Source organism: Embiotoca jacksoni, unplaced genomic scaffold, assembly GCF_022577435.1.
Source record: "Embiotoca jacksoni isolate LCO1_2020_lvr unplaced genomic scaffold, fEmbJac1.0.p SCAF_10, whole genome shotgun sequence".
NCBI lineage: Eukaryota > Metazoa > Chordata > Actinopteri > Embiotocidae > Embiotoca > Embiotoca jacksoni.
This window is the reverse complement of record NW_027185230.1, coordinates 11,203,344-11,226,693: the sequence shown is the minus strand read 5'-3', so window position 1 is coordinate 11,226,693 and position 23,350 is coordinate 11,203,344. Positions and strand designations below refer to the sequence as shown.

The 23,350-nt window shown below is 40.5% G+C and overlaps 1 protein-coding gene across 2 annotated transcripts in view; it reads right to left on the bottom strand.

Annotated features, from left to right (window-relative positions):
- Positions 1 to 23,350, bottom strand: part of scarb1 (scavenger receptor class B, member 1) — a 56,758-nt gene that overhangs the window by 9,336 nt on the left and 24,072 nt on the right. The window contains exons 1-12 of one of the 2 annotated variants that reach the window (XM_069166524.1): positions 17,126 to 17,411; positions 15,605 to 15,765; positions 13,696 to 13,837; positions 13,379 to 13,582; positions 12,510 to 12,605; positions 12,320 to 12,435; positions 12,021 to 12,187; positions 9,590 to 9,708; positions 7,038 to 7,111; positions 6,819 to 6,870; positions 5,443 to 5,589; positions 283 to 1,205 (exon numbers count right to left, since the gene is read on the bottom strand). In XM_069166524.1, coding sequence (XP_069022625.1) covers positions 1,113 to 1,205; positions 5,443 to 5,589; positions 6,819 to 6,870; positions 7,038 to 7,111; positions 9,590 to 9,708; positions 12,021 to 12,187; positions 12,320 to 12,435; positions 12,510 to 12,605; positions 13,379 to 13,582; positions 13,696 to 13,837; positions 15,605 to 15,765; positions 17,126 to 17,245 — 1,491 coding nt within the window. In that variant the 5' untranslated portion in view covers positions 17,246 to 17,411 and the 3' untranslated portion in view covers positions 283 to 1,112. Of the gene's footprint in view, positions 1 to 282; positions 1,206 to 5,442; positions 5,590 to 6,818; positions 6,871 to 7,037; positions 7,112 to 9,589; positions 9,709 to 12,020; positions 12,188 to 12,319; positions 12,436 to 12,509; positions 12,606 to 13,378; positions 13,583 to 13,695; positions 13,838 to 15,604; positions 15,766 to 17,125; positions 17,412 to 23,350 lie in introns of those variants that run through there. The other variant, XM_069166515.1, reaches the window with a different exon arrangement.

Here is a 23,350-nt window from a genome sequence, read left to right as displayed (position 1 = left end):
TTTGAGAGAAGTTGAATGGGAGTCTACGGAGCCGGAGAGTTTTTTTTGGAGCCGACCTCTAGTGGCACTCGGTGGTATCACAGTTTACAAGCAATACTGCATTGGTTTCACTTTTCAGACTCCCCTTCATTTGGTGGATTCTTTCTCTTCATTAACATTTCCAAACATCATTTTTCAGTTATTTTATTTAAATTTCCATCTTATCATCTCCCCAAATCCCCCTTCCCCAAAAAAGACACTTTAGAATTGAAGACCAAGGGAAAGAGACGACACGTTGATCGATTGTCAAACATTAGAGCCTTTTATTACCGCCGTTGTTTCTCAAAAAATCATTCACTTATCAACAATAAAAGGGAGGTGCTTCATTCACAGCCCTTTTTTTTTTTTTTAAAAGAAATGTATTCACACCATTACCGAAGAACAGTAGTATACAAACAGGAGTCCGAGGAGTGTGCGTGAGAAATACGAGGACCGCGGAGGTTTTGAAATGTTTCCCTTCCTCAGGTGAAGGCACATGGGTGAGCGAGAGAGAGCTTTTCTGCCCATTAGTTCCCTTGTTGTTAATACAGAAACCTTCCCTCAAAAACGGTTAAAAAAAAAAAAAAAAAAAAAATCCACTGCTGCTCATGACGACGAAATAAAGCGACTTCAAAATGTTCCAGATCAACTGTGATATTCCTTCCAGCACTGAGCAGAGCAGGACATTTCAAACGGTCTCATATACATTAAAAAGAGTCGTTTCAGGTAGTTGTTTTTTCTTTTCGTTTCTTTTTTTGTATAAAAGCAAAAAAAAAAAAGAAAAAAGAAGAGGTTTTTCAGTGTCGACACGTCTTCACTCGCTCTGTCGGAGAAGACAAAACAGTCCGACGGCCTTGAAACACAAACACGTCTCATTAAAAGCGAGAAGGGAGTCTTTGAACGAGAGGTTTTTTTACAGTGTAGAAAAAAAGGAACAACAACAAAAAAAACTAGAAACTTTGCGTTACATAAATGGAGCAGAGCATCTCGTGACAGTGTTTCAGTTCAAGTTACTGGAATGAAGTCGGTCATCATGAGAGTCCACAGCACCAGCTGGGCGTGTTTGGGAGTGTGCGTGTTTGGGAGTGTGCATGTCAGTTCGCGTCATCTCGCAGTAGAGGGTCGCGCTCTTCGGTCGAAGTGCTCGTGTTTCCGCTCGATGCTGTGCCGTCGTCACGTTTATTTTTCTGTGTCGGGACCAAAAAAGAAAAAAAAAAAGAAAAGAAGACGACGTTGTTACCGAAGTGTTCGTAACATCGTTAAAACCTTCTGGGGTCTCGAGCAGTCGAGGACGATGGAAAAGTATTTAAAACGTTTTGTTGTTGTTGTTTTTCTTACCTGAAACCAAAACGCATCTCCAGAGTTTTATTGTGTTAAAAAAAATATATATATATAAATAAATAACTTTCTAACAAAAATGTAACGCTCGGTGCTGAACTTCGATACTTTTACAGCGTCGACCGAATTGCTTCGGTGTCCAGAAATGTCTCGTCGTGTCGTTCGGTACCCGATTTTGAGACCGAGGTTACAGCCACGCTAGCGTGTTCTCGTTTTAAAACCTTTTTTTTTTTTTTTTTTTTTTTAAATCTCATTAGCATAATTGTTAATGCCGCTAAGCACAATTCCTTTTCTGCAAGGTAGACGATAAAATGTTCAGAGTACTTTTGATCCGCTCCCGTTTGCCCTATTCAAAGTCACTACATTACGCCGCTAATACAAACTCAACGCTTCCTGTATGCGTTTCAAAATAAAAAGCCGTCCAGTGTTTCAGTAGACGGAGAACGTTTGATTTCTTAAATTTTAGCGTCTACCCATAATTTCCATGCGAGGTGTTTCGGGGATGTTATTTAATTGTAGCTAAAAAAAAAAAAAAAATAACCTGGTTTACTCTCTCACCTCTCTAAACTGCATGAAAACTAAATATTTGTACCGTAATCGGAAAAAAAAAGAGAAAAAGCAGAGGTCGTTCATTGACATCGTCAAGCTACAAAATTTGTGGGACATGCATTTTTTTGGGGTATATTTTGCCTCATTTGAAAATGACAACAGTAGTAAATACATTTCGACGCTTGTGTGCATTTGTTTTGTGTGTGTGCACCCACCTGAGTTACTCATGATACTTTTCTGCTGTGTCTCAGCCGTGTAAGTCTTTTATCTGCTCATTATTGGCAGCCTAAAAAACGACCAGATTACCTTACATACACAGAAAAGGTCACATTGCCGCTGTGATTCAAAGCGTTCTGCAGGGTATTTTGGTTTTATTTTAGATCATGGACGAGCAGAGATTTGCGTCGACGCTTACATGCATGGAGTCGTCTGTCGTGCGGTTAATCAAGGGGACGTGCGATTGGTTAATTCAGCCGGGTTTTTTTACGTGATCAAAAAAAAAGAAAAGAAGAAGGATTTCGTTCAACTCAACATAACGAGGCAGGAAAGACGAGAGGACAAAAAGCAAAACATTACACCTGTTCTGCAGACTTTATGTCTGGAAGTGATCGACTGAAATTGAAGCCACATTCAGACAGAATTGATTTCTTTATGGTGATTTTAAGATTTCCTGCAGTGATTAGTGATTTTAATCCAGTCTGGATTGGGTTCATTTTTTCCCCATGAATTCCACCGAAATGTTTTCCTGTTTCTCAGCAAACTTGCCGTTATTATCATTATTATTATAGACGACATGTTGGAAAGTCACTTTACAACAATAAGTTAAATGTTTCATCTTAAAACTCCCCCCTGTAACTTTACACTGAACAGTGCTTGAAGAAAAAAAAAAAAAGATCCAGGGAAATGCAGCTTTTCAGTTACAACATAAAGGGAATTTCTTCTTTCCATGCTTATCTAATACTTAACCGATATATAGATTATCTCTAAAGTATTGTGCAACACAAACTAAAGGGCTAATAGGCACAAAAAAACAACCTATTTGACATAGTAGTGAAAATAATTACCGTTTTGTTAATTATCCCGTTGATTTCTTTCATAAAAAGATTAATTAAAAATCATCAATTTGGCGATAAAAATGCCCTCCCCCCAAAAAAAAAAAAAAATACGCATTACATTTCCCAAATAGAAATATAACTAAAGCTCGTATAATTAAAAACCCCAAACTAGAAGACAAACAAAAATTACAAAATATTCACATTAGCAAAGCTGAAACCCGTAAACGTTTGATTTTTTTGTTTTTGTTTAAGAAATGATTTGGATGATCAAGATGTCATTCCTCAACAGTAAAGCTACTGTAATATGTATAAAAACATTAAAAGTAAATTAATACTTTTTTGTTTTGTCACCCAATATGACCAATAACTACATACAAGAAGGAAGTAGAATTTTGGTCAAATCTGATTAGAAAAAATTAAGAAAATGGCAGATCCTTCCAAATTCTTCATTAGTTTCAGGGAAAACAATTTATAAATTACAAATCATCGTCAATAAATTTAAAAAAAATTAAGTTCATAATATGTGATGATACAAATTTTTTAAATAATTTGGATAATTCAGAGTTTTACCAACCGCGAGAGTCCCCGACACTGTGGGGATCATTGAAGCTTTTCTACGAGACCTCTGCAAACACAAAACATCAAAAAAAAGATTTTTTTTTTTTTAAATCATGTTATTTAACCTCCGAGCTGACAGCTGACCTCGCTGTGCTTTATGGGCCGCTTGTGTGTCTGCTGTATCTCCGACTGTAAAAGACACCAGCGGCGCTGCGATAGTTTCAACAGAACACTGGCTGAAAATTAACACGCTCCCGTTCGACCTCGACGGGTCGGTTTATGGTATGATACAACGCAGAGCGTAATATGCATTTCACAGCACGACGCGCGATAAGATAAACACGCCATCAGCAGGCATCGGTTTGTGAAATATTGGCCTTCTTGCAAAGAGACTGGTACAACTCGTCTGTCCATTAAAAGGCAAAAGCACAGCCGGGGGGGGGACGGTTAGCTTAGCATAATGGCTAACCTGGCTTTCACTACAACATTTATGCTAAGCTAGCCGTGCCCTTACTTCCGACCGGACCTTCAGCGCAAAGGTCAAATCGGTACCACTCTCGGGTCTGAATACGCTGTGAGTCTTTGAACAGAGCCAGGCTGGCAATTGTTTTTGAGTCTTTATGCTAAGCTAGGCTAACTGCCTCCAGGCACAAAGTGACTAAGAGGGTCTTCTCATTAAAAATCTTGTTCCTGAACTAATACTCGAAAACACGTCTCTTTTTGAAGTCGCGAGCTGTCCCGCTATCCATACGCATCTCTCTGATATCCAATAAAAAATAAAAATATTTTGAAAGTGGAGTCTGCTTGCGAGACCTTGAGCTTCAGTTACGAAAAAAAAAAGAAAAAAAAAAAAAGTAGGTCATATATCTGCTGACTTCTTCAGAACAGAGAGAAAAAGAAAAAAAAAACCACTCCAATCATTATTGGAGTGTTTTTTTTTTTTTTAACCACAAAACAAAAGGCCTCTCACCTTGTCCTCACTGATAAGAGCTACAGAGTGCAAATTAAGCCATAACTGATAACATTTCACCTGTTGTCATCAGTGAAGATAAACAGGCAAGCTGAGGGAGTCTTTAAACTGTGTGGAGGTGCTCATGAGTATGAATATTAATTGTAATGTCGAGTTTATTTTATTGTTGATAAAGGCCATTTAAAAAAACAAAAAGAAAGGGTCACATTACACTAGTTTATTGTGAGTTTTACCCAGCATCCTCCGACTCCATATACACAACAAGCACACCAAAAGTGGATTCATCCACCACAGAAAATAGTCCCTAACTAAGGCGCTATTTTCTCCCTTAAAATAAAATAACACAAGACTTTTCCTTTGAAAAAAAAAAAAAAAAGGACAAAATTGGTTTAGTCAAGACTTGGATTTCATTTTTAAGCATATATTTATATATGAGAAATAAAATTCTCCTACAAAGCTCTATTTTGGAATTAGAAATTATATAATATGATTAGGCTACAAGACTAAATCGACAGATTAAACTGCATTATATTTTGATGTCATCCAAGCTGAAAATGATGTTTACAGCCGCTGTAGTAAAAAGTATATTAAATTCATCTGATGCTGCACGGATGTATTCGAAAGCATCATGTTTTTTGTTGTTGTTGTTGTTATTTATTGTGGTTGTTGTTTTTTTGAATGGGTAAAAAAACAAAAAGATGGATGATGCCCTGTACAATTGTGGAGGCAGAGATTTGGAAGTCACGCAAAGCAACTGTCACATAAAAAAAACAAAAAAAACACATGAATTATTTGATTTTGAGCCTGAATATCTGCCAGAGCATCTTCAGTGATGTTATTAAAGCTTTTCCATCCGTTTGTGTGAGAACGTGCTTAAGTGTGCGACATGCTTCATGCAGTAAAGACAACATAACGCGCGCACGTGGCAGCCTGCAAGCCGAGCGGCGGCCTTACCTTCGCTTTGCGATACACCATGACGGCGATTGTTATCATCACCAGTCCGAGCGCGATGAAGCTGTACTGCACGACCTCCAACAGGATGGGCAGGACCACCAGGTTTGTGTGGAACGAGGAGAGGACGGGGCCGTCGATGTAGGCGCTCTGAGGGGACGGGACGGGGACAGGACGGGGACGGGGTCAAGTTTTACTGCTGCTTCAGTCAGTGAGCAAATTCAGACACGGAAAGAGACAAAAGTGTGGAAGATGAAAAAGATGAAAAATATTAAAATCCCATTTTAAAACGGCTACAAACTTCACAAACTTTCTTGCTACTTTATTTTATATTTAAATATATAGTAGTGAGAGATGTACTAGTTTTTTTTGTTTTTTTTTAATCTGACAGCTTTCGTTTTCCTGTTGGTTTGCAGATGCAGATTATTAACACAAAATGTAATAAGCCAACATATCGCGATGCATTTTTATTGCGGATTCAGTGACCTTACAGTTCATGAAGTCAATGAAATTGTCCACATCGTTCTTGAGCGCTAGTATTTTTTATGAATAACTATAATAATATTTAGAAATGAGCATCTCAGGCAGGCAAACTCAGACTTTGTCTTTTTTTTTTTTTTTTTTAAACCAATTGTATTGGTGTTCAAAATTATTTTCTGTATTACTGTGAAGCACTTTGTGACTGAAAGATCCCAAATATAATATTTTATCAGTTTTTTGTTTTTCTTACCTTGTTAAATAAACGTTAAAGATAAAATAAAAAAAATACCTTTCTTTTTTCAAGTTAAAGATGTGAAAAACATTGTTTATGATTAAACCGACGAGAGATGTAAGTATTAAAAAGTTTGACGAGACAGAAACAGAAAACCTGCGGTGAAGAACGATCAGTCATTAGTTTGTCTCGTATGAATGTAGATTTGCTGAAAAACATTTTTTATTTCCAGTCATACTACATTTGCAATTCAAATCATTTATTCTTACGCTACGATATTTGAAATCTTGACTGTTGCACAAACTCTTAACCCAGTTTGTATAATTTTCAGACGGATATAAAAATGAGCTATTTTAATGCACGTTAGTTCAAAACGTGACTGTGATTGAAATGCATGTGATGATATGATGCCCTGTAAAATTGTGGAGGCAGAGATTTGGAAGTCACGCAAAGCAACTGTCACACAAATAAAAAAAATTAAATAAAAAAACAAAAACAGGATCTAAGCAACAATTGTACAAAAAAACAAACAAAACAGAGGAAACCATAATTAACAAGCAAGAAACTGTGAAATCAAAACCGTTTCCTGCTTCAAGGTCGCCAAAAAAACCTCACTGTAAAAAAAAAGAAGAATGCACCCAACTTAAGTGCATCATTAACGACTCACCTCCTCGAACCAGATCATGGGCATCACCACCTCAGAAATCTTGCCAGTTTCCCTGCGAGGACAAGAACATCCAACGTCAGACTCCCAAGGTTACACGGCAGACGCTAAGAAAGGCAGGAAGTGTCCAGCGGCCCTTTACATTGAATGATGGATAGACATGAACACAGTACGTGACAAACGTTAATGGCGTGAGAACCGTTCGGGGAATAATCTCCTTACGTAATTCCTGACACTTTCTTCATGTAGAGGTTGAGCTGCAGGCGGATGGACGCGTTCAGGGGGAGACCTGTTTGCTGCGTGGGGACACAACAAAAAGGCGGAGAATAATAAAGGCGTCGCCGTCCAGGTTTATATATTGATGTCTCAGCTGGAAACGTTCAAATCTCCTGCCGACTATTAAAAAAAAAAAAGAAAAAAAAAAAAAAAGGAGGGTAGAGGAAGGAAGGAAATCCTCGCGGTGGAGCGGTTCTTCTAGGGAACATCCTTTCATGGTCGTTTTCACTTTTAACATTTTTTTTTAATTTTTTTTAAATCATTTGTTTCTCAGGCTCCAGCCCCCAGCTGGCACGGCAGGGAATCGACGGGAGAGATCAGACCGTACGACCGATTCATTACGCTGGTTCCAACCTAAATACAGCGCTCGGTGCACGGCCAAAAGTATGCGGACACCCGAGGGTTCAACGGTGACAAAATCCGACGCCATCGTAATGCTGACTGGGCCTAAAAAAATATATATATAGACAAACTCCAGCTGAGGCCGATGGGATGTCTTTAGTTTTACAGGTATGTATTGGACCAATTCGCTTTTCCCCTGATGGTGGCGCCAGAGGAAAACCCGCTGGATCACCACAGTGGCTTAAGGTTAATCCTGAGGGGGAACATGAACGTTTGCACGAGATTTCTTACGTAAATCCGACCGACAGTTGTTGCGTCACGTCACCCGTCGGTTTGCGAACTGCCGTTCTGAAACCACGAGTTCGGCATTTCGGCCCGAAAGTGACCACGTGACTGGATCTGATTGGAACCCGAAGACGCTAGGCCCCGCCCACCTATAGTGGAACCCTGACTGCATCACGGGCCTTTCAATCAAACAGACACGCCCCCCCAAAAACACCTCTTTTTAAAAGGCTAATTTTGTAATTAATGATTGAATTATTTTCAGACGGACCTCCAGAAAATTAATAAGAAGAAGTGACTTTAGCTAACGACACCATAAGAACTTCGAAGTTGAATGGAAGTCTATGGAGCCAGCCCCTAGTGGCCCTCCGTGGTATTCCACTTTGTAGCACTGGTCAGATCCAGCAGCTACATCCGACAACATCCGATTAAAAATGTCTTTGTTTAGGAAGCTACACACATCTCGGCTGTGGTGCTGCGATGTCACAGAGTCCTTCCTCTATAAAAAAATTTAAAAAAAAACGCCAAGCGATTCCCCTCAAACAGTAACCCGCTATCGCTCCTGGATTCGACTGAATCTGAACCCATCTGACCAGCATTAATCCGCACGGCACAAAACCTTTCTACTATCAAACCCGATTATTTTATTGGAGCCATAAAAAAGTTATTTAAAAAGGCCCTAAAAGTCATAAACGGCCTCAATTAAGCAGAAATAGCCCAATTTCCAATTACCTTATCAATTACCTTGTTGCGGCCAAAGAGGCATCGGGTGAGGTGGACACGAGAGTTGCGCAAGGGAGCTTCAGCTGAACCGATTTTTTTTTTTTTTTTTTAAATCAGCCTTATCAGTCCTTGGCAGTTTATTAAGAGCGCGATGTAACAACACGCAAAGGTTAAGGTGTTATCGTGCAGCAATAAAAAGCATACCATCAGGGAGTAAAAAAAAAAAAAACATTAACTTCAAACCTTATCCCCATCAGTTTCCCTACTTTGTTAACGCCGAGTCACTGAAAGACAACTGGACAAATGCAATATGATAACACTTTTGTTTATGTTTCATGGAGGCCTTTTTTTTTTTTTTTTGTCTTTAAAAATCATTTTAAGATTTGATCTTACTTTTACTCAATTTCTGTAAAGCTCTTTGAAGTGCCTCGATTTTCTCATTTTTAAAATGTATTTCTATGCATCTAAATGGCGCCACACGTAAACCGTACAAAGCAGCGAGAAGCCAAAAAAAACCCAACTTCTTTTGAACTGAATATTTAAGCAGTATAAACATTTATTAATTCAAGTCTAACAGTGGGATGTAAACCACAAGAGCCAACCCTTCACCCGCTTCCTACCGAACGTGGGACGGCCTGACATGTCAGTGCGACCTCCTGTCCACCATAAGAAAAATGATTAAAAATAAATAAATTAAAAAAAACTCTCTTTGGCACAATAATAAGTCGGTGATATGCAATCAGTCTGCTAATGATCAAACCGAGACGATTCTAATTTAAACTGTATCGGCAAACGTTTTATGTCCTTAAATGGCTCAAAACTCGCCTACAAATTTCATCCGTTTGGTAGTTTTGTGTCGTCTGACAGTTTTGAGAGGAAATTTCTTTAGTTGAGTAGAAGTTTACGTAAATACATTTATTAAAGTACCAAAAAAATTTAAAAAAAAAAATTGGTCTCTCCTATTATTATGTGTTTGACAATCATTTTGAAAAGTGATGGTCCTCTTGCAGCTCCGTGTTGTACAGTATGTCACGTTACAGAAGATGAAGAAGCTACAACTTCTGTTTCATTGTGAATTCAGCTTCTGCGGTCGAGGCTGTGGCTTTAGTGTGTGTGTGTGTGTGTGTGCGCGTGCGTGCGTGCGAACCTACTGGATGGATGTCGATGAAGAGGCCGTGCTTCTCCTCGCTGGGATGAAGACCCTGCACGAAGTCCAGCAGCACGGGATCGGCGTTGTAGAAGTGAGGTTGGGAGATGAAGACCGGAGCGTCTGCGAAAATAAACAAAAGAATCAGCTTTAGAAAACCTTCAAGAAATACAGTGGGTACGGAAAGTATTCAGACCCCTTTAAATTTTTCACACTTTGTTTCATTGCAGCCATTTGCTAAAATCAAAAAAGTTTATTTTATTTCTCATTAATGTACACTCAGCACCCCATCTTGACAGAAAAAAACTGAAATGTAGAAATTTGTGCAAATTTATTAAAAAAGAAAAACTGAAATATCACATGGTCATAAGTATTCAGACCCTTTGCTCAGTATTGAGTAGAAGCACCCTTTTGAGCGAGTACAGCCATGAGTCTTCTTGGGAATGATGCAACAAGCTTTTCACACCTGGATTTGGGGATCCTCTGCCATTCTTCCTTGCAGATCCTCTCCAGTTCCGTCAGGTTGGATGGTGAACGTTGGTGGACAGCCATTTTCAGGTCTCTCCAGAGATGCTCAATTGGGTTTAGGTCAGGGCTCTGGCTGGGCCAGTCAAGAATGGTCACAGAGTTGTTCCGAAGCCACTCCTTTGTTATTTTAGCTGTGTGCTTAGGGTCATTGTCTTGTTGGAAGGTGAACCGTCGGCCCAGTCTGAGGTCCAGAGCACTCTGGAAGAGGTTTCCTTCCAGGATATCTCTGTACTTGGCCGCATTCATCTTTCCTTCAATTGCAACCAGTCGTCCTGTCCCTGCAGCTGAAAAACACCCCCATAGCATGATGCTGCCACCACCATGTTTCACTGTTGGGATTGTATTGGGCAGGTGATGAGCAGTGCCTGGTTTTCTCCACACATACCGCTTAGAATTAAACGCCAAAAAGTTCAATCTTGGTCTCATCAGACCAGAGAATCTTATTTCTCATAGTCTGGGAGTCCTTCATGTGTTTTTTGGCAAACTCTATGCGGGCTTTCATATGTCTTGCACAGAGGAGAGGCTTCCGTCGGGCCACTCTGCCATAAAGCCCTGACTGGTGGAGGGCTGCAGTGATAGTTGACTTTGTGGAACTTTCTCCCATCTCCCTACTGCATCTCTGGAGCTCAGTCACAGTGATCTTTGGGTTCTTCTTTACCTCTCTCACCAAGGCTCTTCTCCCACGATTGCTCAGTTTGTCTGGACGGCCGGGTCTAGGAAGAGTTCTGGTCGTCCCAAACTTCTTCCATTTAAGGATTATGGAGGCCACTGTGCTCTTAGGAACCTTGAGTGCTGCAGAAATTATTTTGTAACCTTGGCCAGATCTGTGCCTTGCCACAATTCTGTCTCTGAGCTCCTTGGACAGTTCCTTCGACCTCATGATTCTCATTTGCTCTGACATGCACTGTGAGCTGTAAGGTCTTATATAGACAGGTGTGTGCCTTTCCTAATCAAGTCCAATCAGTTTAATTAAACACAGCTGGACTCCAATGAAGGAGTAGAACCAACTCAAGGAGGATCAGAAGAAATGGATAGCATGTGAGTTAAATATGAGTGTCACAGCAAAGGGTCTGAATACTTATGACTGTGATATTTCAGTTTTTCTTTTTTAATAAATTTGCACAAATTTCTACATTTCTGTTTTTTTCTGTCAAGATGGGGTGCTGAGTGTACATTAATGAGAAATAAAATGAACTTTTTTGATTTTAGCGGCTGCAATGAAACAAAGAGTGAAAAATTTAAAGGGGTCTGAATACTTTCCGTACCCACTATAATCATCTCACGGCTGTGTCACCGTCAGACTGTCAACACCGAGTTCCACCGGGACCTTCTGAGGTTCTATTCTGGTTTGGACTTCTTTTCTGCTTCGTAGTCTTTAGGTCAGTCTGGGTTTTGTATGATTGTTGGCCTCACCCCGATTAGTTTCACCTGTCCCTCGTTGTCCTTCCCTCCCTGCTGTATTTAGTCTGTGTGCTCTTCTTCTTCCCTCTTTGTCAGTTTGTTTCAGTTACCTGTCCGTTACTGCGTCTTTTGAAACCCGGAGAACACAAAACCACCTGATCGTTGGCGCCATGGCAACAGGGTTCTCCAACGTGACAATGCAATCGTAGCCGCTAAACAGTAACACACTCTGAACTTTTCGATTGACCCGAGTATTTCCCCAAAACTGGTGTAAAGCAACATAAATACGACCTTTTAACACGTAATAATAGTCAATAATCTGCATCAGAAATAGCAGGAGGGTAAACTTTTTGAACACTTGAAACTTTGTCTTTGTTTCAAAGGATTCCCAAACCACTGACTTCAGACAAATATTTATTCCATCTTCAACAGCCATTAGGAATCTCGAAGAAGAAAAAACAAACACGCGAGCCCTTTGTGATACGATTGCGTCCTGGTGTACTCACTGTGGCGGCAGCTGCTGATGTTGAACAGGCCCGACTGTCTGCAGGGGCAGAAACCTTCGTTGGGAGCGTAGTCCGTCCCGTTGGCGAACAGCGTCTTGGGTGCAACAAACCGATAGAGAGGGATCCCCTGCAGCTCGCCTGGACGCTGGTACACGAACTCCATCGATCTGAGAGAGGACGTGGGAAAACAGCTCCGTAAGGCGTGCAGAGGAAGCGATGACGGAGAAAAGAAGTGGATAAAAAAAATAGAAAAATAAAAAATAAACTAAAAAAGAACAAGGACGTGTTTTTGTTTTTACCTGCAGGCGTCGGGGCTGTAGAACGGCAACGTGCTCTCTTTGGTCAGAAAGGGAGGCCACATCTCACCAGCTGTTCCGTTGATCATGTTGCTCTGAGGGGTCCTCCAGTAGTTCAGCTGCGGACGGAGAAACAGACGAGAGGTCAGACGACGAACGAAACAAACACGTCGACATAGAGACGGCGTCTCACCTCCGTCAGGCCGTTCCAGGAGTCGACTTTGTGGACGTTCCTGATGTCGTCTTTTCCGGTGAAGACGGTGAACAGGCCGGTGTTGGAGTTGTTGAACTAGATAAAAGATGATACACACGAACTCGCATGAGCTTATTAAAGATTAAGGACTCTTGCAAATGTAATACAAAAAAACAGACAAAAAGCAGCGAATGCTCAGATTTACTGTGCAAACTTTTGATTTTGTTTGATTCCGTGTCTAACAGTGCAGCACAATGTGATTTTATTAGGGCCATATTTTTATTAACATCTCATTATTATCGTTTTGCAGGTGTATTATGATGAGACTCTTTGTTGCACGTCTTCAATTGAACTTTGGCTTGCAGCACGTCTCCACGGACTTTAAATGGAAAATACTGGTACCAAAACCAAACTATTAGAAAACCACCAAAGACACTGTCAAGTAAATATATGCGTTATATTTACTTATTGCAAAGTTCAGTGCAGCTTTTGCGGAACTATAAATTACATTTACTCGATTGAATGTATCAGGAGAATTGAATTTGACCCCTCTTCAGTCTCTCAGCGTCAATCTGTAACTTCACTCAAGTGTCCGGCAGAAATTTGTTTTGTATCTTTCTAAGTCTTCAGGTGAGCAAATTACCAGAAATAGTTTCCTTTTTTTTTTTCTACAAAAGCTGCACTGAACTTTGCAATGTTTGAATGACAGAACATAAAAATACAAACAAAAAACCCAAATCAGAAGATCGCGCCGCGTCAGCAGAAGGCAGATGGGCGTATCGCAGCGCCATCTGGCGCTGCAGGGTTTCCGGTGCGCATTTCCTGCCGTTCACGCCGTAACTACGCAGGAGCACAATGAAACCGCTCACCTCTGCGAAGAGGCCGAACTTCCCCGACGAGGGCAGCATGCCGGGCAGATATTTATTGACGAAATCGACCAGCCCACTGTCGTAGCCCCACATCAGCTCCCCGACCGTCTTGGTCAGGAAGGGCCCCTCTTTGAAGGTCTTGAATGCGATGCTGATCATCAGACGCGTGAAGATGGACGCTTTCTCCTTCATCACTGCGGCACCCTGAAAAAAATAAAAATAAATGAATAAATAAATAAAGCCGACGACTTGAAGAACGGAGTCAACCGAAAGAAACCGGCACGCCACGGAGGAACGAAAGGAGCGGACGGTCTCACCAGCACCAACATGTTGGGGATGGTGACGACGTCGGACTCGTTCCCGACGGACATGGACGGCTCGAAGAAGTACCTCCTGTACTCTTTGTAGGACACCGTGTAGTTGGGGTGAAACGTGATGTTGTCCTTCTGAATTCGCTTCCTGAAAAAGAAAGAAAAAAAAAATTAAATAAACACGCGTGAAGTCGCCAATCGTTCTCAATCAGATCTCGAGTTCAAGTAAAAGTTTTGCCAGTTTGAGGCCACGTCAGAGGAGCGCTTCATACTTTTTGTCTCTTTAACGCGGAAGGAGGCTCTGCTGTGGACGCGTTTTAAAATGCATCGCGCTTAATGAAGACGTAGATTTTCTGTCTCAGACCTGAACTCTGAGGGGGGAAAAAAAAAAGTCCAGATCACCAGACCTGACCTGCTCTGCAAGCCGTCCTAAAGTCCCTCAAACTTTATGGTGTGAAATTATCGCTACAAAATCTAGAAGGTGCTCTTCTAGTTTGAGCAGCTCTACGACAAAAACCTGAGGGCAATTTTGGACCTGGAAGGTAGCGACATAAACAGGACGTCTCTCTACTGGGTTTATTCACGAATTTTTTACTTCTTACAGTAATTTCAACATTTTTCTGAAGCCTTGTCGTTTGTCTGTGATGTCACCCATCGGTTTGTTTGAGCGACATTTCTGGCATTTTGGCCGTCGCAATCTTTTGTTTGGAGCCAGAAATGACCATATTTGGAGTTGGGGAGGAGCTAGGGGGAACTATACTGGAAACCTGACTGCACCCCAGGCCTGTCAATCAATCCCCAAGCATCGCTGCGTGCGAGTCCTAATATCTAATCAATGCTGGAATGCTTTTGAATGGTAGTCTATTGGAGCCAGCCCCTAGTGGCCTTCAATGGTATTGCACCTTAAGGCATTTCTGCATTGGCTTCACCTTTCAGAACTGGAGGCTACGAACATTTGATCCGTTCTGTCCAGTAACAGTTAGAAAGTCTAGAAGAGCCGGAGACTACGAACATTTTTAGACCCCCACCCCTGGGATTTTTGGTAATGATGAGAAAACTCGTGATAACTTCCTCATTGATCATGTGATGCAAGCTGGCACAAAAAAAAAAAATAATAATAATAATTAATCACACAAAGAAGGCATTTTTCTGACTGTCACAAACTTGCAAAAATGACTCTTAAAAAATAATCAGAATTTGATCCGTTCTGTCCAGTAACAGTTAGAAAGTCTAGAAGAGCGGCAGGATTATTGTATTTCATGCCACTCGTGCGTGCAGGAAACCGACAGGAAGTGAGGCGTTTCAGTCACGCAATTAAAAGGAATAAGATGCCCATCGTGTAATCTAGTTCTCCTTGATGCACCCATGACTGACTGCCCACATAAGTTCTGTCTGAAAGTTGTTGTTTTTTCTTCCACAAGATTGCACACCATAAACGGCATCAGATTTTTATTTCCAGACATCATGTCATCTTTTTTTTTCTTTCTTCCTTCTTAATAAAGTGAGGTGAGAATACCCGAATAAAACAGACGAGTAATTGGGTTATATAAAATCATCTTTGTTTTTCGTCATCCACATTGCTCTTCCTAAAATGTAGGTCACCGCATGTTGTGGTATCTATCAGGCAGAAAAATGAAACCATGCAACCCACAGCTTCCTGTTATGTCAGTGTAAGTGTGTGCATGTCGACTGAGCTACATATTGTGCGCACTGAGCACAGTGTTCTCGACCAAGAGCCAAAAAACACACACACACACACACACACACACACAAATAACCATCTTTACTGTGCAGCTTATCACAAGAATGTGCAGGGTTTGAACTGGAGGCAGAGCGCTTAAAGTTTCAGATCTGACGATAAATCCTGCAACGTTTTTGCAGGACGAAGACGAGGAAACGCATGCGAATCTTTTACCTGTACACATACGGTCCCTTCTGCTCCACCATGGGCTTCTCTCCTTTCAGGATCTCCTTGGGGTTGAGGACGTTGAAGAAGTAGACGGACATGAAGAAGGGCACCGGGACGTCCTTCCACATGGTGTAGGAGAGCTCGTTCTTCGGGTCGATCATCGTGTTCTGACACGGGGGAGGACGGACGGACGGTTTAATTGTCAGTTTAGATGCAGATTATTTTCTCGACGGATGTTCTCCTTTAACATAAAACCTTCAGAATTAGAAAAAAAATTGTTCCGTTTAATCGGCATAAATATTAAAAAGATATACTAAAAGAACATTTTTCATGTCACTTTCTACGCCACATTTTATTGTAAGATATTGCACTTTTTACTCAATTATTTGGCTGCTTCAGTTACAACTTGCTGTACAAGATCAACTTTTTGAATAGAAACACTTTATAAGTACTGTTGAAAACTATATAAAAGAAAAATCCTCCAAAGAAAATGAACCTGCAATTTTTTGATAATCGTCTTTGTGGTGAGAAGTCACTGTTTAACGTAAATGTTTGCTGCTGTAAACAAAAATTGTCTACATGCAAGCTTATCCATGTTAAAGTTTGGTGCATTTAAAAAAAAAAAAATTATTTTACACTTCTTCAAAAAAGTGAATCCACATCAGCAGCAGAGGGCGAGGTGTCTGAAAATGACTGATGTCCGTGTTCCTCATTATTTCTACCCTGAACTAAGGAATATTATTTGATTTAATGACAGTTTACATTTGTTTCCAGTGAGACATTAAGTTCATCTGAAATAGAAATCAATCCTGTTCTGAATAAAGAATTTTTAAGTTTAGTATTATTATTATTATTGTTATGCTTTTAGGGAAAACACAATTAAAAGTAATTGCATCCGAGCCAATGGGCATCTGTTGTCCCTGGGCAGGTAAACAAATAAAAACATAAAACAGCACAATATATAAAAGTCCATGATTGTGAGTAATTCAAATCAGTGCGATTGACTTCGGGACAAAGTCATTCTATAGTTCATCTAATTTCTGATTTCTAAATCACGTGGAAATACAGCTTGAGAGACCACAAACCCCAATCTGGCTGCAACTCAAGCTTCTAGAGGGAAAACCCTTAAAAAATTCAGTAATTTTTCATTCATTCAAATACAATAAAAGTTCAGCATCAAAGAACCATTCAAACAAAATAAGCAATATGAACACACAAAAACCACTTATGCTCAATAAACAAATCCACCATTTAAATAAATATATTTTTACTTCAGTAATATGTCAAACGCAATATTTTACCAGAGTCCCAAAACAGCTCTTTTATGTACCTGAATACCTCCACTTACATTTAAATAAGGTAGGAGCACTTTGTGCCCCCGCTCGCGCCTGCTATAATTTATTGTTTAGCTCAGAAGTCCTTCGAGACCCTTCAGCTCTGATTAAACCGGGTAAACTAGACTGTGCTCCATTAAATCACTGGTGTGGTTTTAAACGTGCTAAATACCCGTGGCAGGACGCCGCTTACCTTCACTATCTGGTCGTCGATGATTAATGGACCCACGAAAGTCAGAACCGTCCCTAGGACCACCACCGTGACACCGGCCACGATGAACCCGACCGCCACTTTGGATTTATCAATTACCATATTGACAGCTGGCAGACAGCGTGTTACAGCCCGGTGGAGATGTTTTGTTTTGGTACCCTGTTGTTTGTCCGCGCGGCTCAACGGAGTTAGTTAACAGTCAAAGACACGGAACCCGGCACGAAACAAACCGCGTCTGTGAAAGTGACAGTCTGCGGCTCCAGCCGGCTTATCGATGCCCCTGATAGATGATGTTAACCGGGAGCTATCGTCGCCTTATTTATACTCTGCTCGTTGCGCCTGGGATTCTGGGAAATGTAGTTTCCCCGCGCCTTCCAGACTCGGACGGCCAAGATTTTCCAACTTTAACAGCTATGGGAAGAGTACACACGTTTTTTGTTTTTTTTACTGAAGAACAAATAAAAATACAACAACAATTAAGAGTAAAAACCCAGAATTTGAACCCCTAGTTTAATAAAAGTACAGAAAATATCAATAAAATATAGGCTACATTCCGGCTCAGAAAGTTGTACATGTTTTAGTATGAATTCAAAGGGACATGGATAAAGTGTTCCTGGCAACAGTTATTAAGTGTATTTCTCATATTTGCCGTTCAAAAGCGGTTAATGTGAGTTTTTTAACAGGTCTGAACGGTGGCAATAAGTTACAAATATGTTACACACGTTTTATAGCAATATGCAGTATAAACACTGATTGAATTAATGTATACTCAAAGTCATGACGAGTCAAAACCTGAATCTTTGTTTTTTTTAGTTATCTCTGGAAGATATTCACTTATGCGTAAATTCATATATATATTTCTTAAGACAGACTTAATTACACTAATGTAAATTTGGACAACATGACAGCTCAACAAAAGTAAAGCCAAAATATCTTGATCGCCCCCTGGTGGATGGCTGCAGTATAGCTCATAATAAGATCGAGTCATTGATGATGTAAGTCATAGTACTGTAACTTTGGATTTATGTGGTAAAATGGTTCCGTTTATAGCTGTACTTATGCTCTTAAGTGCATTTAGTGTTAGTAAGTGTTTGTTATGCAATTAGCCGTTCAAATAATAGCCCAACGTTGAGCTAAGTGGCTAATCTGGCGAGCGAGCCTGTATTCCTGTGAATGTGTGTATTAATGCTTAATTAAAGTTAACTGTTGGTGATAATTCGGTTCTGTAATTCGCTTTCTGTATTTATTTCAGAAACTCCATCTGTCGATACATCTATCTGTCAATCCATCCATCTTTCAATCTGTCTCCAAGTTAAAATACTGTATGCCAAACACAATACAGTAACGTGTGGAACAATCAGGTGTCTGTGTTCTCTGACCGGAACCCTGTAGTGGTCAATACTCATCTTTACACCAGTCTCTCAGGGGTCGAATCCCCAACAGTAATGTAAATTTGGACATGACAGCTCAACAGAAGTAAAGCCAAAATATCTTGATCGCCCCCTGGTGGATGGCTGCAGTATAGCTCATAATAAGTGCATGTAAGCAGATGAGCAAACAAATAATATCAAAGTTTGCCTCAAATGTATTTTACCCAAACCTGGTTTCTGTCACATTATGTACATCTAAACTATATTCTCATGTAATCTTATTGAATATTTATTCGAGTGTTACTTTTTCAGTTTGTTATTGATTATTTTAAGCTATAAAACGATTGACAGCCGCTTTGAATAAAGTGGGCTTCAGATTTCTTACACTGATGTGGGCAGGCAGAACAAGGACATGTTTAAATTGATTCACAGCGCCACCTACTGCTGTGGAGGGCAGATTACTCAGGACATTCTTCAGCATAGTGACAGTAGAAAAACTGTGCCAAAAGTCACGCTTGTTTGTTTTTTGGTATTTGTAGGGTATTTTTTTTTTTTTTTGTACTTGTACATTTGTTTCTGAAGCTTGACGTATTTGAAATATTCTGAATATTGGTTTTGTATTTGCAAAACAAAATGCAGTCGCTTGTTAATGGTGTTTTGTATTTGCAAACCCTGATGTGTTCGTTAGTGAATCGTAGGACATTTTGCAAAACATGATTTGTTTGTCGGGTGTTTGGCAGGAAATTAGCTCCATTTGGAGGCGGCTACAGACTTCTGTTCACGACCTGTACATATGAACGTTGAAGGCATTTTCATCTCGAAATGTAGTGTGCTTAAAATCTGGGCGGAGCCTCCTCATCCCCGCCCCCTGATCACTACTTCACGCACCAACGGTTACCGATGACGTCACCAGAACAAGATGGCAACGATACTTTCTGCAATATTTTAGCTTTACTTATGACGTTCTCCATTTGCCTCATAATTAGTATCAGATGTCGGAGGACTTTCTGCGAAATGTCTTTGTTATTTACAGCTAAATAGAAACAAAATTTCAGGAAATTACAAGGGAAAGCTTCCAGCATATTAGCATGGGAAATACGGCTGCAGTTAAATAAAGTATTATTTGTGTTTTATATTCCTATCCACAGTGTTTATGTGTTTCCATAAGATAACACGAGGTGTCTGAGTGGCCATTCAAAAAGCGTTTTGTTGCGTTTTCCACAACATGGATGTATTATTGTGTAAAAAGATGATTATTCCTGATTATATCGTCAATAAAACACGCTATGTCGCAAAGTTTGGCGAAAGGTTTGAGTGATAGTTGTTTGAGTGAGGTTGTAGGTCTAAAGTAATAATTGCATCAGAGCTCTTGAAAAATTTCAACACACAAAATTCCAAGACAGAATTTCTAATCTGATATCTGTGGTGGATGTTGTGACGTCAGGTCACATGACCTTCGCATAAACTATGAAGTGCCTAAGAAAGTAAATGAAAGTTTTCGATACAGAATTAAAAATAAATTTTTAAAAAAAAGGGGCGGGGGGGGGAAAGCAGGAATAGCCGTTTTTAAGGGTCAATTCACCCAAAAAAAGAGATGAATCAAACTTGTTTTTGTGCTTCTGGTGGGAAGAAACCAAAAACAGGCTCAGACACAATGCTGATTATGCAAATATAGTCGGAAAGGTTTTGTAAATAAAACTAAAATATGGTTCATTGTTTTGATTTTGATGGACTTGCATTGGAGCTCCCTTCATGTGACCAGAAAAGAAACAACACGCCTGCTATGAAAAGAAGGGTTTCCTGCTGATGCCTGAGGTCCATGAGGAAAATACAAGCAAAGACTATGGAGTGATGGTGGGGATCCACCTGGGCAAGCTACTGCCACCCAACAACCAGATGAAAGCTGGTGTCTGAAGAATGAGGGGGGCTAACGAAGTGTTGTTTGTCTGGTCCTGTGGTGAATAAAAGCCGATGTAAGATGTGTTCTTAACTAAACATCAAAATGAGTGTTTTTGAGTATTGTTTTTGTACCTTGTACTAAACCTCCAGAAGTGAATAAAGTCAGTTATTGATCCGAGAGACGGAAGTCCTTCATCCTTATCCTTACCTCACCGTAACCTCAGCTGTTTTCCAAAGGACGCTTTTGTTCTTTTCTTCTTTGCCAATAATGTTGATTGACAGCTGCTGCACAAAACAAACCACAAAGACAGGTGTCTAGCTCCACCTAGCGGTTTAACACCAGACTGCAGCGGTTTACGATTAGAGCTCACTGACTAACAGGGAAAATGACTTCCACCCCTTCCCCCCTCCCTCCCCCGCATCCAAGACTCATTCATCTCAATGACGTGAAGGATCAGATCTTAAGGGCACAGTTTCCTTTTCAAATTAAAATACCAAATCAAGGACTTAAAAAAAAAAAATGTAATACAGTGAACCCTCGCTATAACGCGGTTCACCTTTCACGGTCTCGCTGCTTCATGGATTTGCATCGTGCATTGTGTTCTGCATTCTGATTGGCTAAACAGTCTCTCCGCTTCTTCTCTACCTGTTTGTCAATAACGTTGCGGTTTAATATGTACACGTACGTAAAACAGCTTGCCAAATTTAAGTTTGCAAATTCTCTTGCAATTTCAAGTTTCTCTAAAACCCATAATGTCGACAAAACGTTCTGCACCGACAAAGGCATTTGCGGTGCAGGTGTGGTTCTTCTCTCGAAAAACCACACCTGCACCGCGGGCTTTAGAAGAAAAAAAAACGCTACAGAGCGGAGTCAGGATGCAGCGGCTCAGTCAGAAGAGCAGTGAAATACACGTGAGTCACTATTTGTCCGACTGTACTTTGTATTTTTTTTCATAATCATTTTTCATTTTCTCCCGTTCTAATCCAATGACAGTATATGTTTTATAATACATTGAAACCAAAGAACAAAACCTTTTTACAGGCCCAAGCATTTGTTTAACAAATAAAAGTACTGTATAAATGTTTTTTTTACAAATAACTACTGTACTGTAAAATAATAATTTTAATCATCAATACGAACTGAAGGCTTCAAATTGCTGAGATCAGCACCGCCCCACTGCGACCCGAGTCATTGGATTAGAACGGGAGAAAATGAAAAATGATTATGAAAAAAAATACAAAGTACAGTCGGACAAATAGTGACTCACGTGTATTTCACTGCTCTTCTGACTGAGCCGCTGCATCCTGACTCCGCTCTGTAGCGTTTTTTTCTTCTAAAGCCCGCGGTGCAGGTGTGGTTTTTCGAGAGAAGAACAAGTGCAAGTGCCTTTGTCGGTGCAGAACGTTTTGTCGACATTATGGGTTTTAGAGAAACTTGAAATTGCAAGAGAATTTGCAAACTTAAATTTGGCAAGCTGTTTTACGTACGTGTACATATTAAACCGCAACTTTATTGACAAACAGGTAGAGAAGAAGCGGAGAGACTGTTTAGCCAATCAGAATGCAGAACACAATGCACGATGCAAATCCGTGAAGCAGCGAGACCGTGAAAGGTGAACCGCGTTATAGCGAGGGTTCACTGTATTTCATTGTATAATAATTGTAAAAAAAATAAAGGTTACTACTTCACGGATTTCGCCTATCACGGTTTCTATTTGGAACGTAACCCCCGCGAAAAACGAGGGTTCACTGTACTCATTTCTAAGATCAGGATGGAGCGACGCCGCACTTGCAAAATAGTATCGGGGACTAAAAGACTCAAAAAGAACCGGGCAGGCCAGTTTGATTGCACGATCCAAATCTTTCAGCGTGTACGTTGCTGCTCAGAGGTAGTTGTTGTTGTTGTTGTTGTTGTTGTTTTCTGTAGCTGGAAACATTCTACATCCGGTGAGTCAGACTGAGGTGAGGTGAGGTGAATTCACCTTAGGTGAGGTGTGCACCTTGTCTTGCACCGGTTTAACCAGAGTGCTCCATGGAGATGCGAGGAAACAAAAACAAAGAGGAACACAAGGAGTTGCCCGCGGCGCAATTTAAGGCGTCTGGGAACCCGCACGAAACACACCGAAGCTTTTACCTGCTGAGTCACACGCATCCCACAACCTTGCCGTCGACCAATAGGACGCCAGAGTGCGTCACACCATTCCGATCAAATCACTGCAAGAATTTCTGGATTTATAAATCCATGAAAGACAAATATATTGTGCAATTTGATCCCGATTTTTTTACAGACTTTTTGAAGAGTCCATCACAGTAGTCCGGTCCGCTAGAAATAAATGCATGTGCAGGTTTTCCTACATTTTTGACAAGTCTCTGATCCCAGCAATATGTTTGAGGTCGTAGAAGGCCTATTGTGTTATTGGCTTTATGTGACTTCGAAACGAGGTTTAGTGCGATTTTTTTTTTTTACCGTCACAATCACAGCCTGTCGCATTGAACACCGACTTTACGTAGTTTCTTCCTTCGCACTGAAAACATAAACTTCAGTTTCACCTGGAGGACGTTTCCAGAGCATCCAGCTACTGATCCGTTTCACGGACCGTCCCAGGTAGTCAGATGTACAAAAACAGTTGGGTGACACGACCATACACGTTTGTTTCAGGGCTTTAAAACATGTTGAAATCAAGTATTACTTAAGTTGTATTTACTGACTAATCGCTGGAAACTTTGCGCACGCGTGACGTGCCAACAGGAAGAGTTTGTTTTTTTCCAGACTTTGACTTTCAGCCCCGCTGCTGTTTTTCTCAGAAGACCTGGAAGTCATTATCGCTGACGATAAAGGCCGTACAGATAAAGAGATCAAATTCCCTCTTCATTACAGTCAGAGGAGTCCCTCATCGGGCTGCGTGTTCACGCTCAACGCGATCGGGTGAGAAGGAGG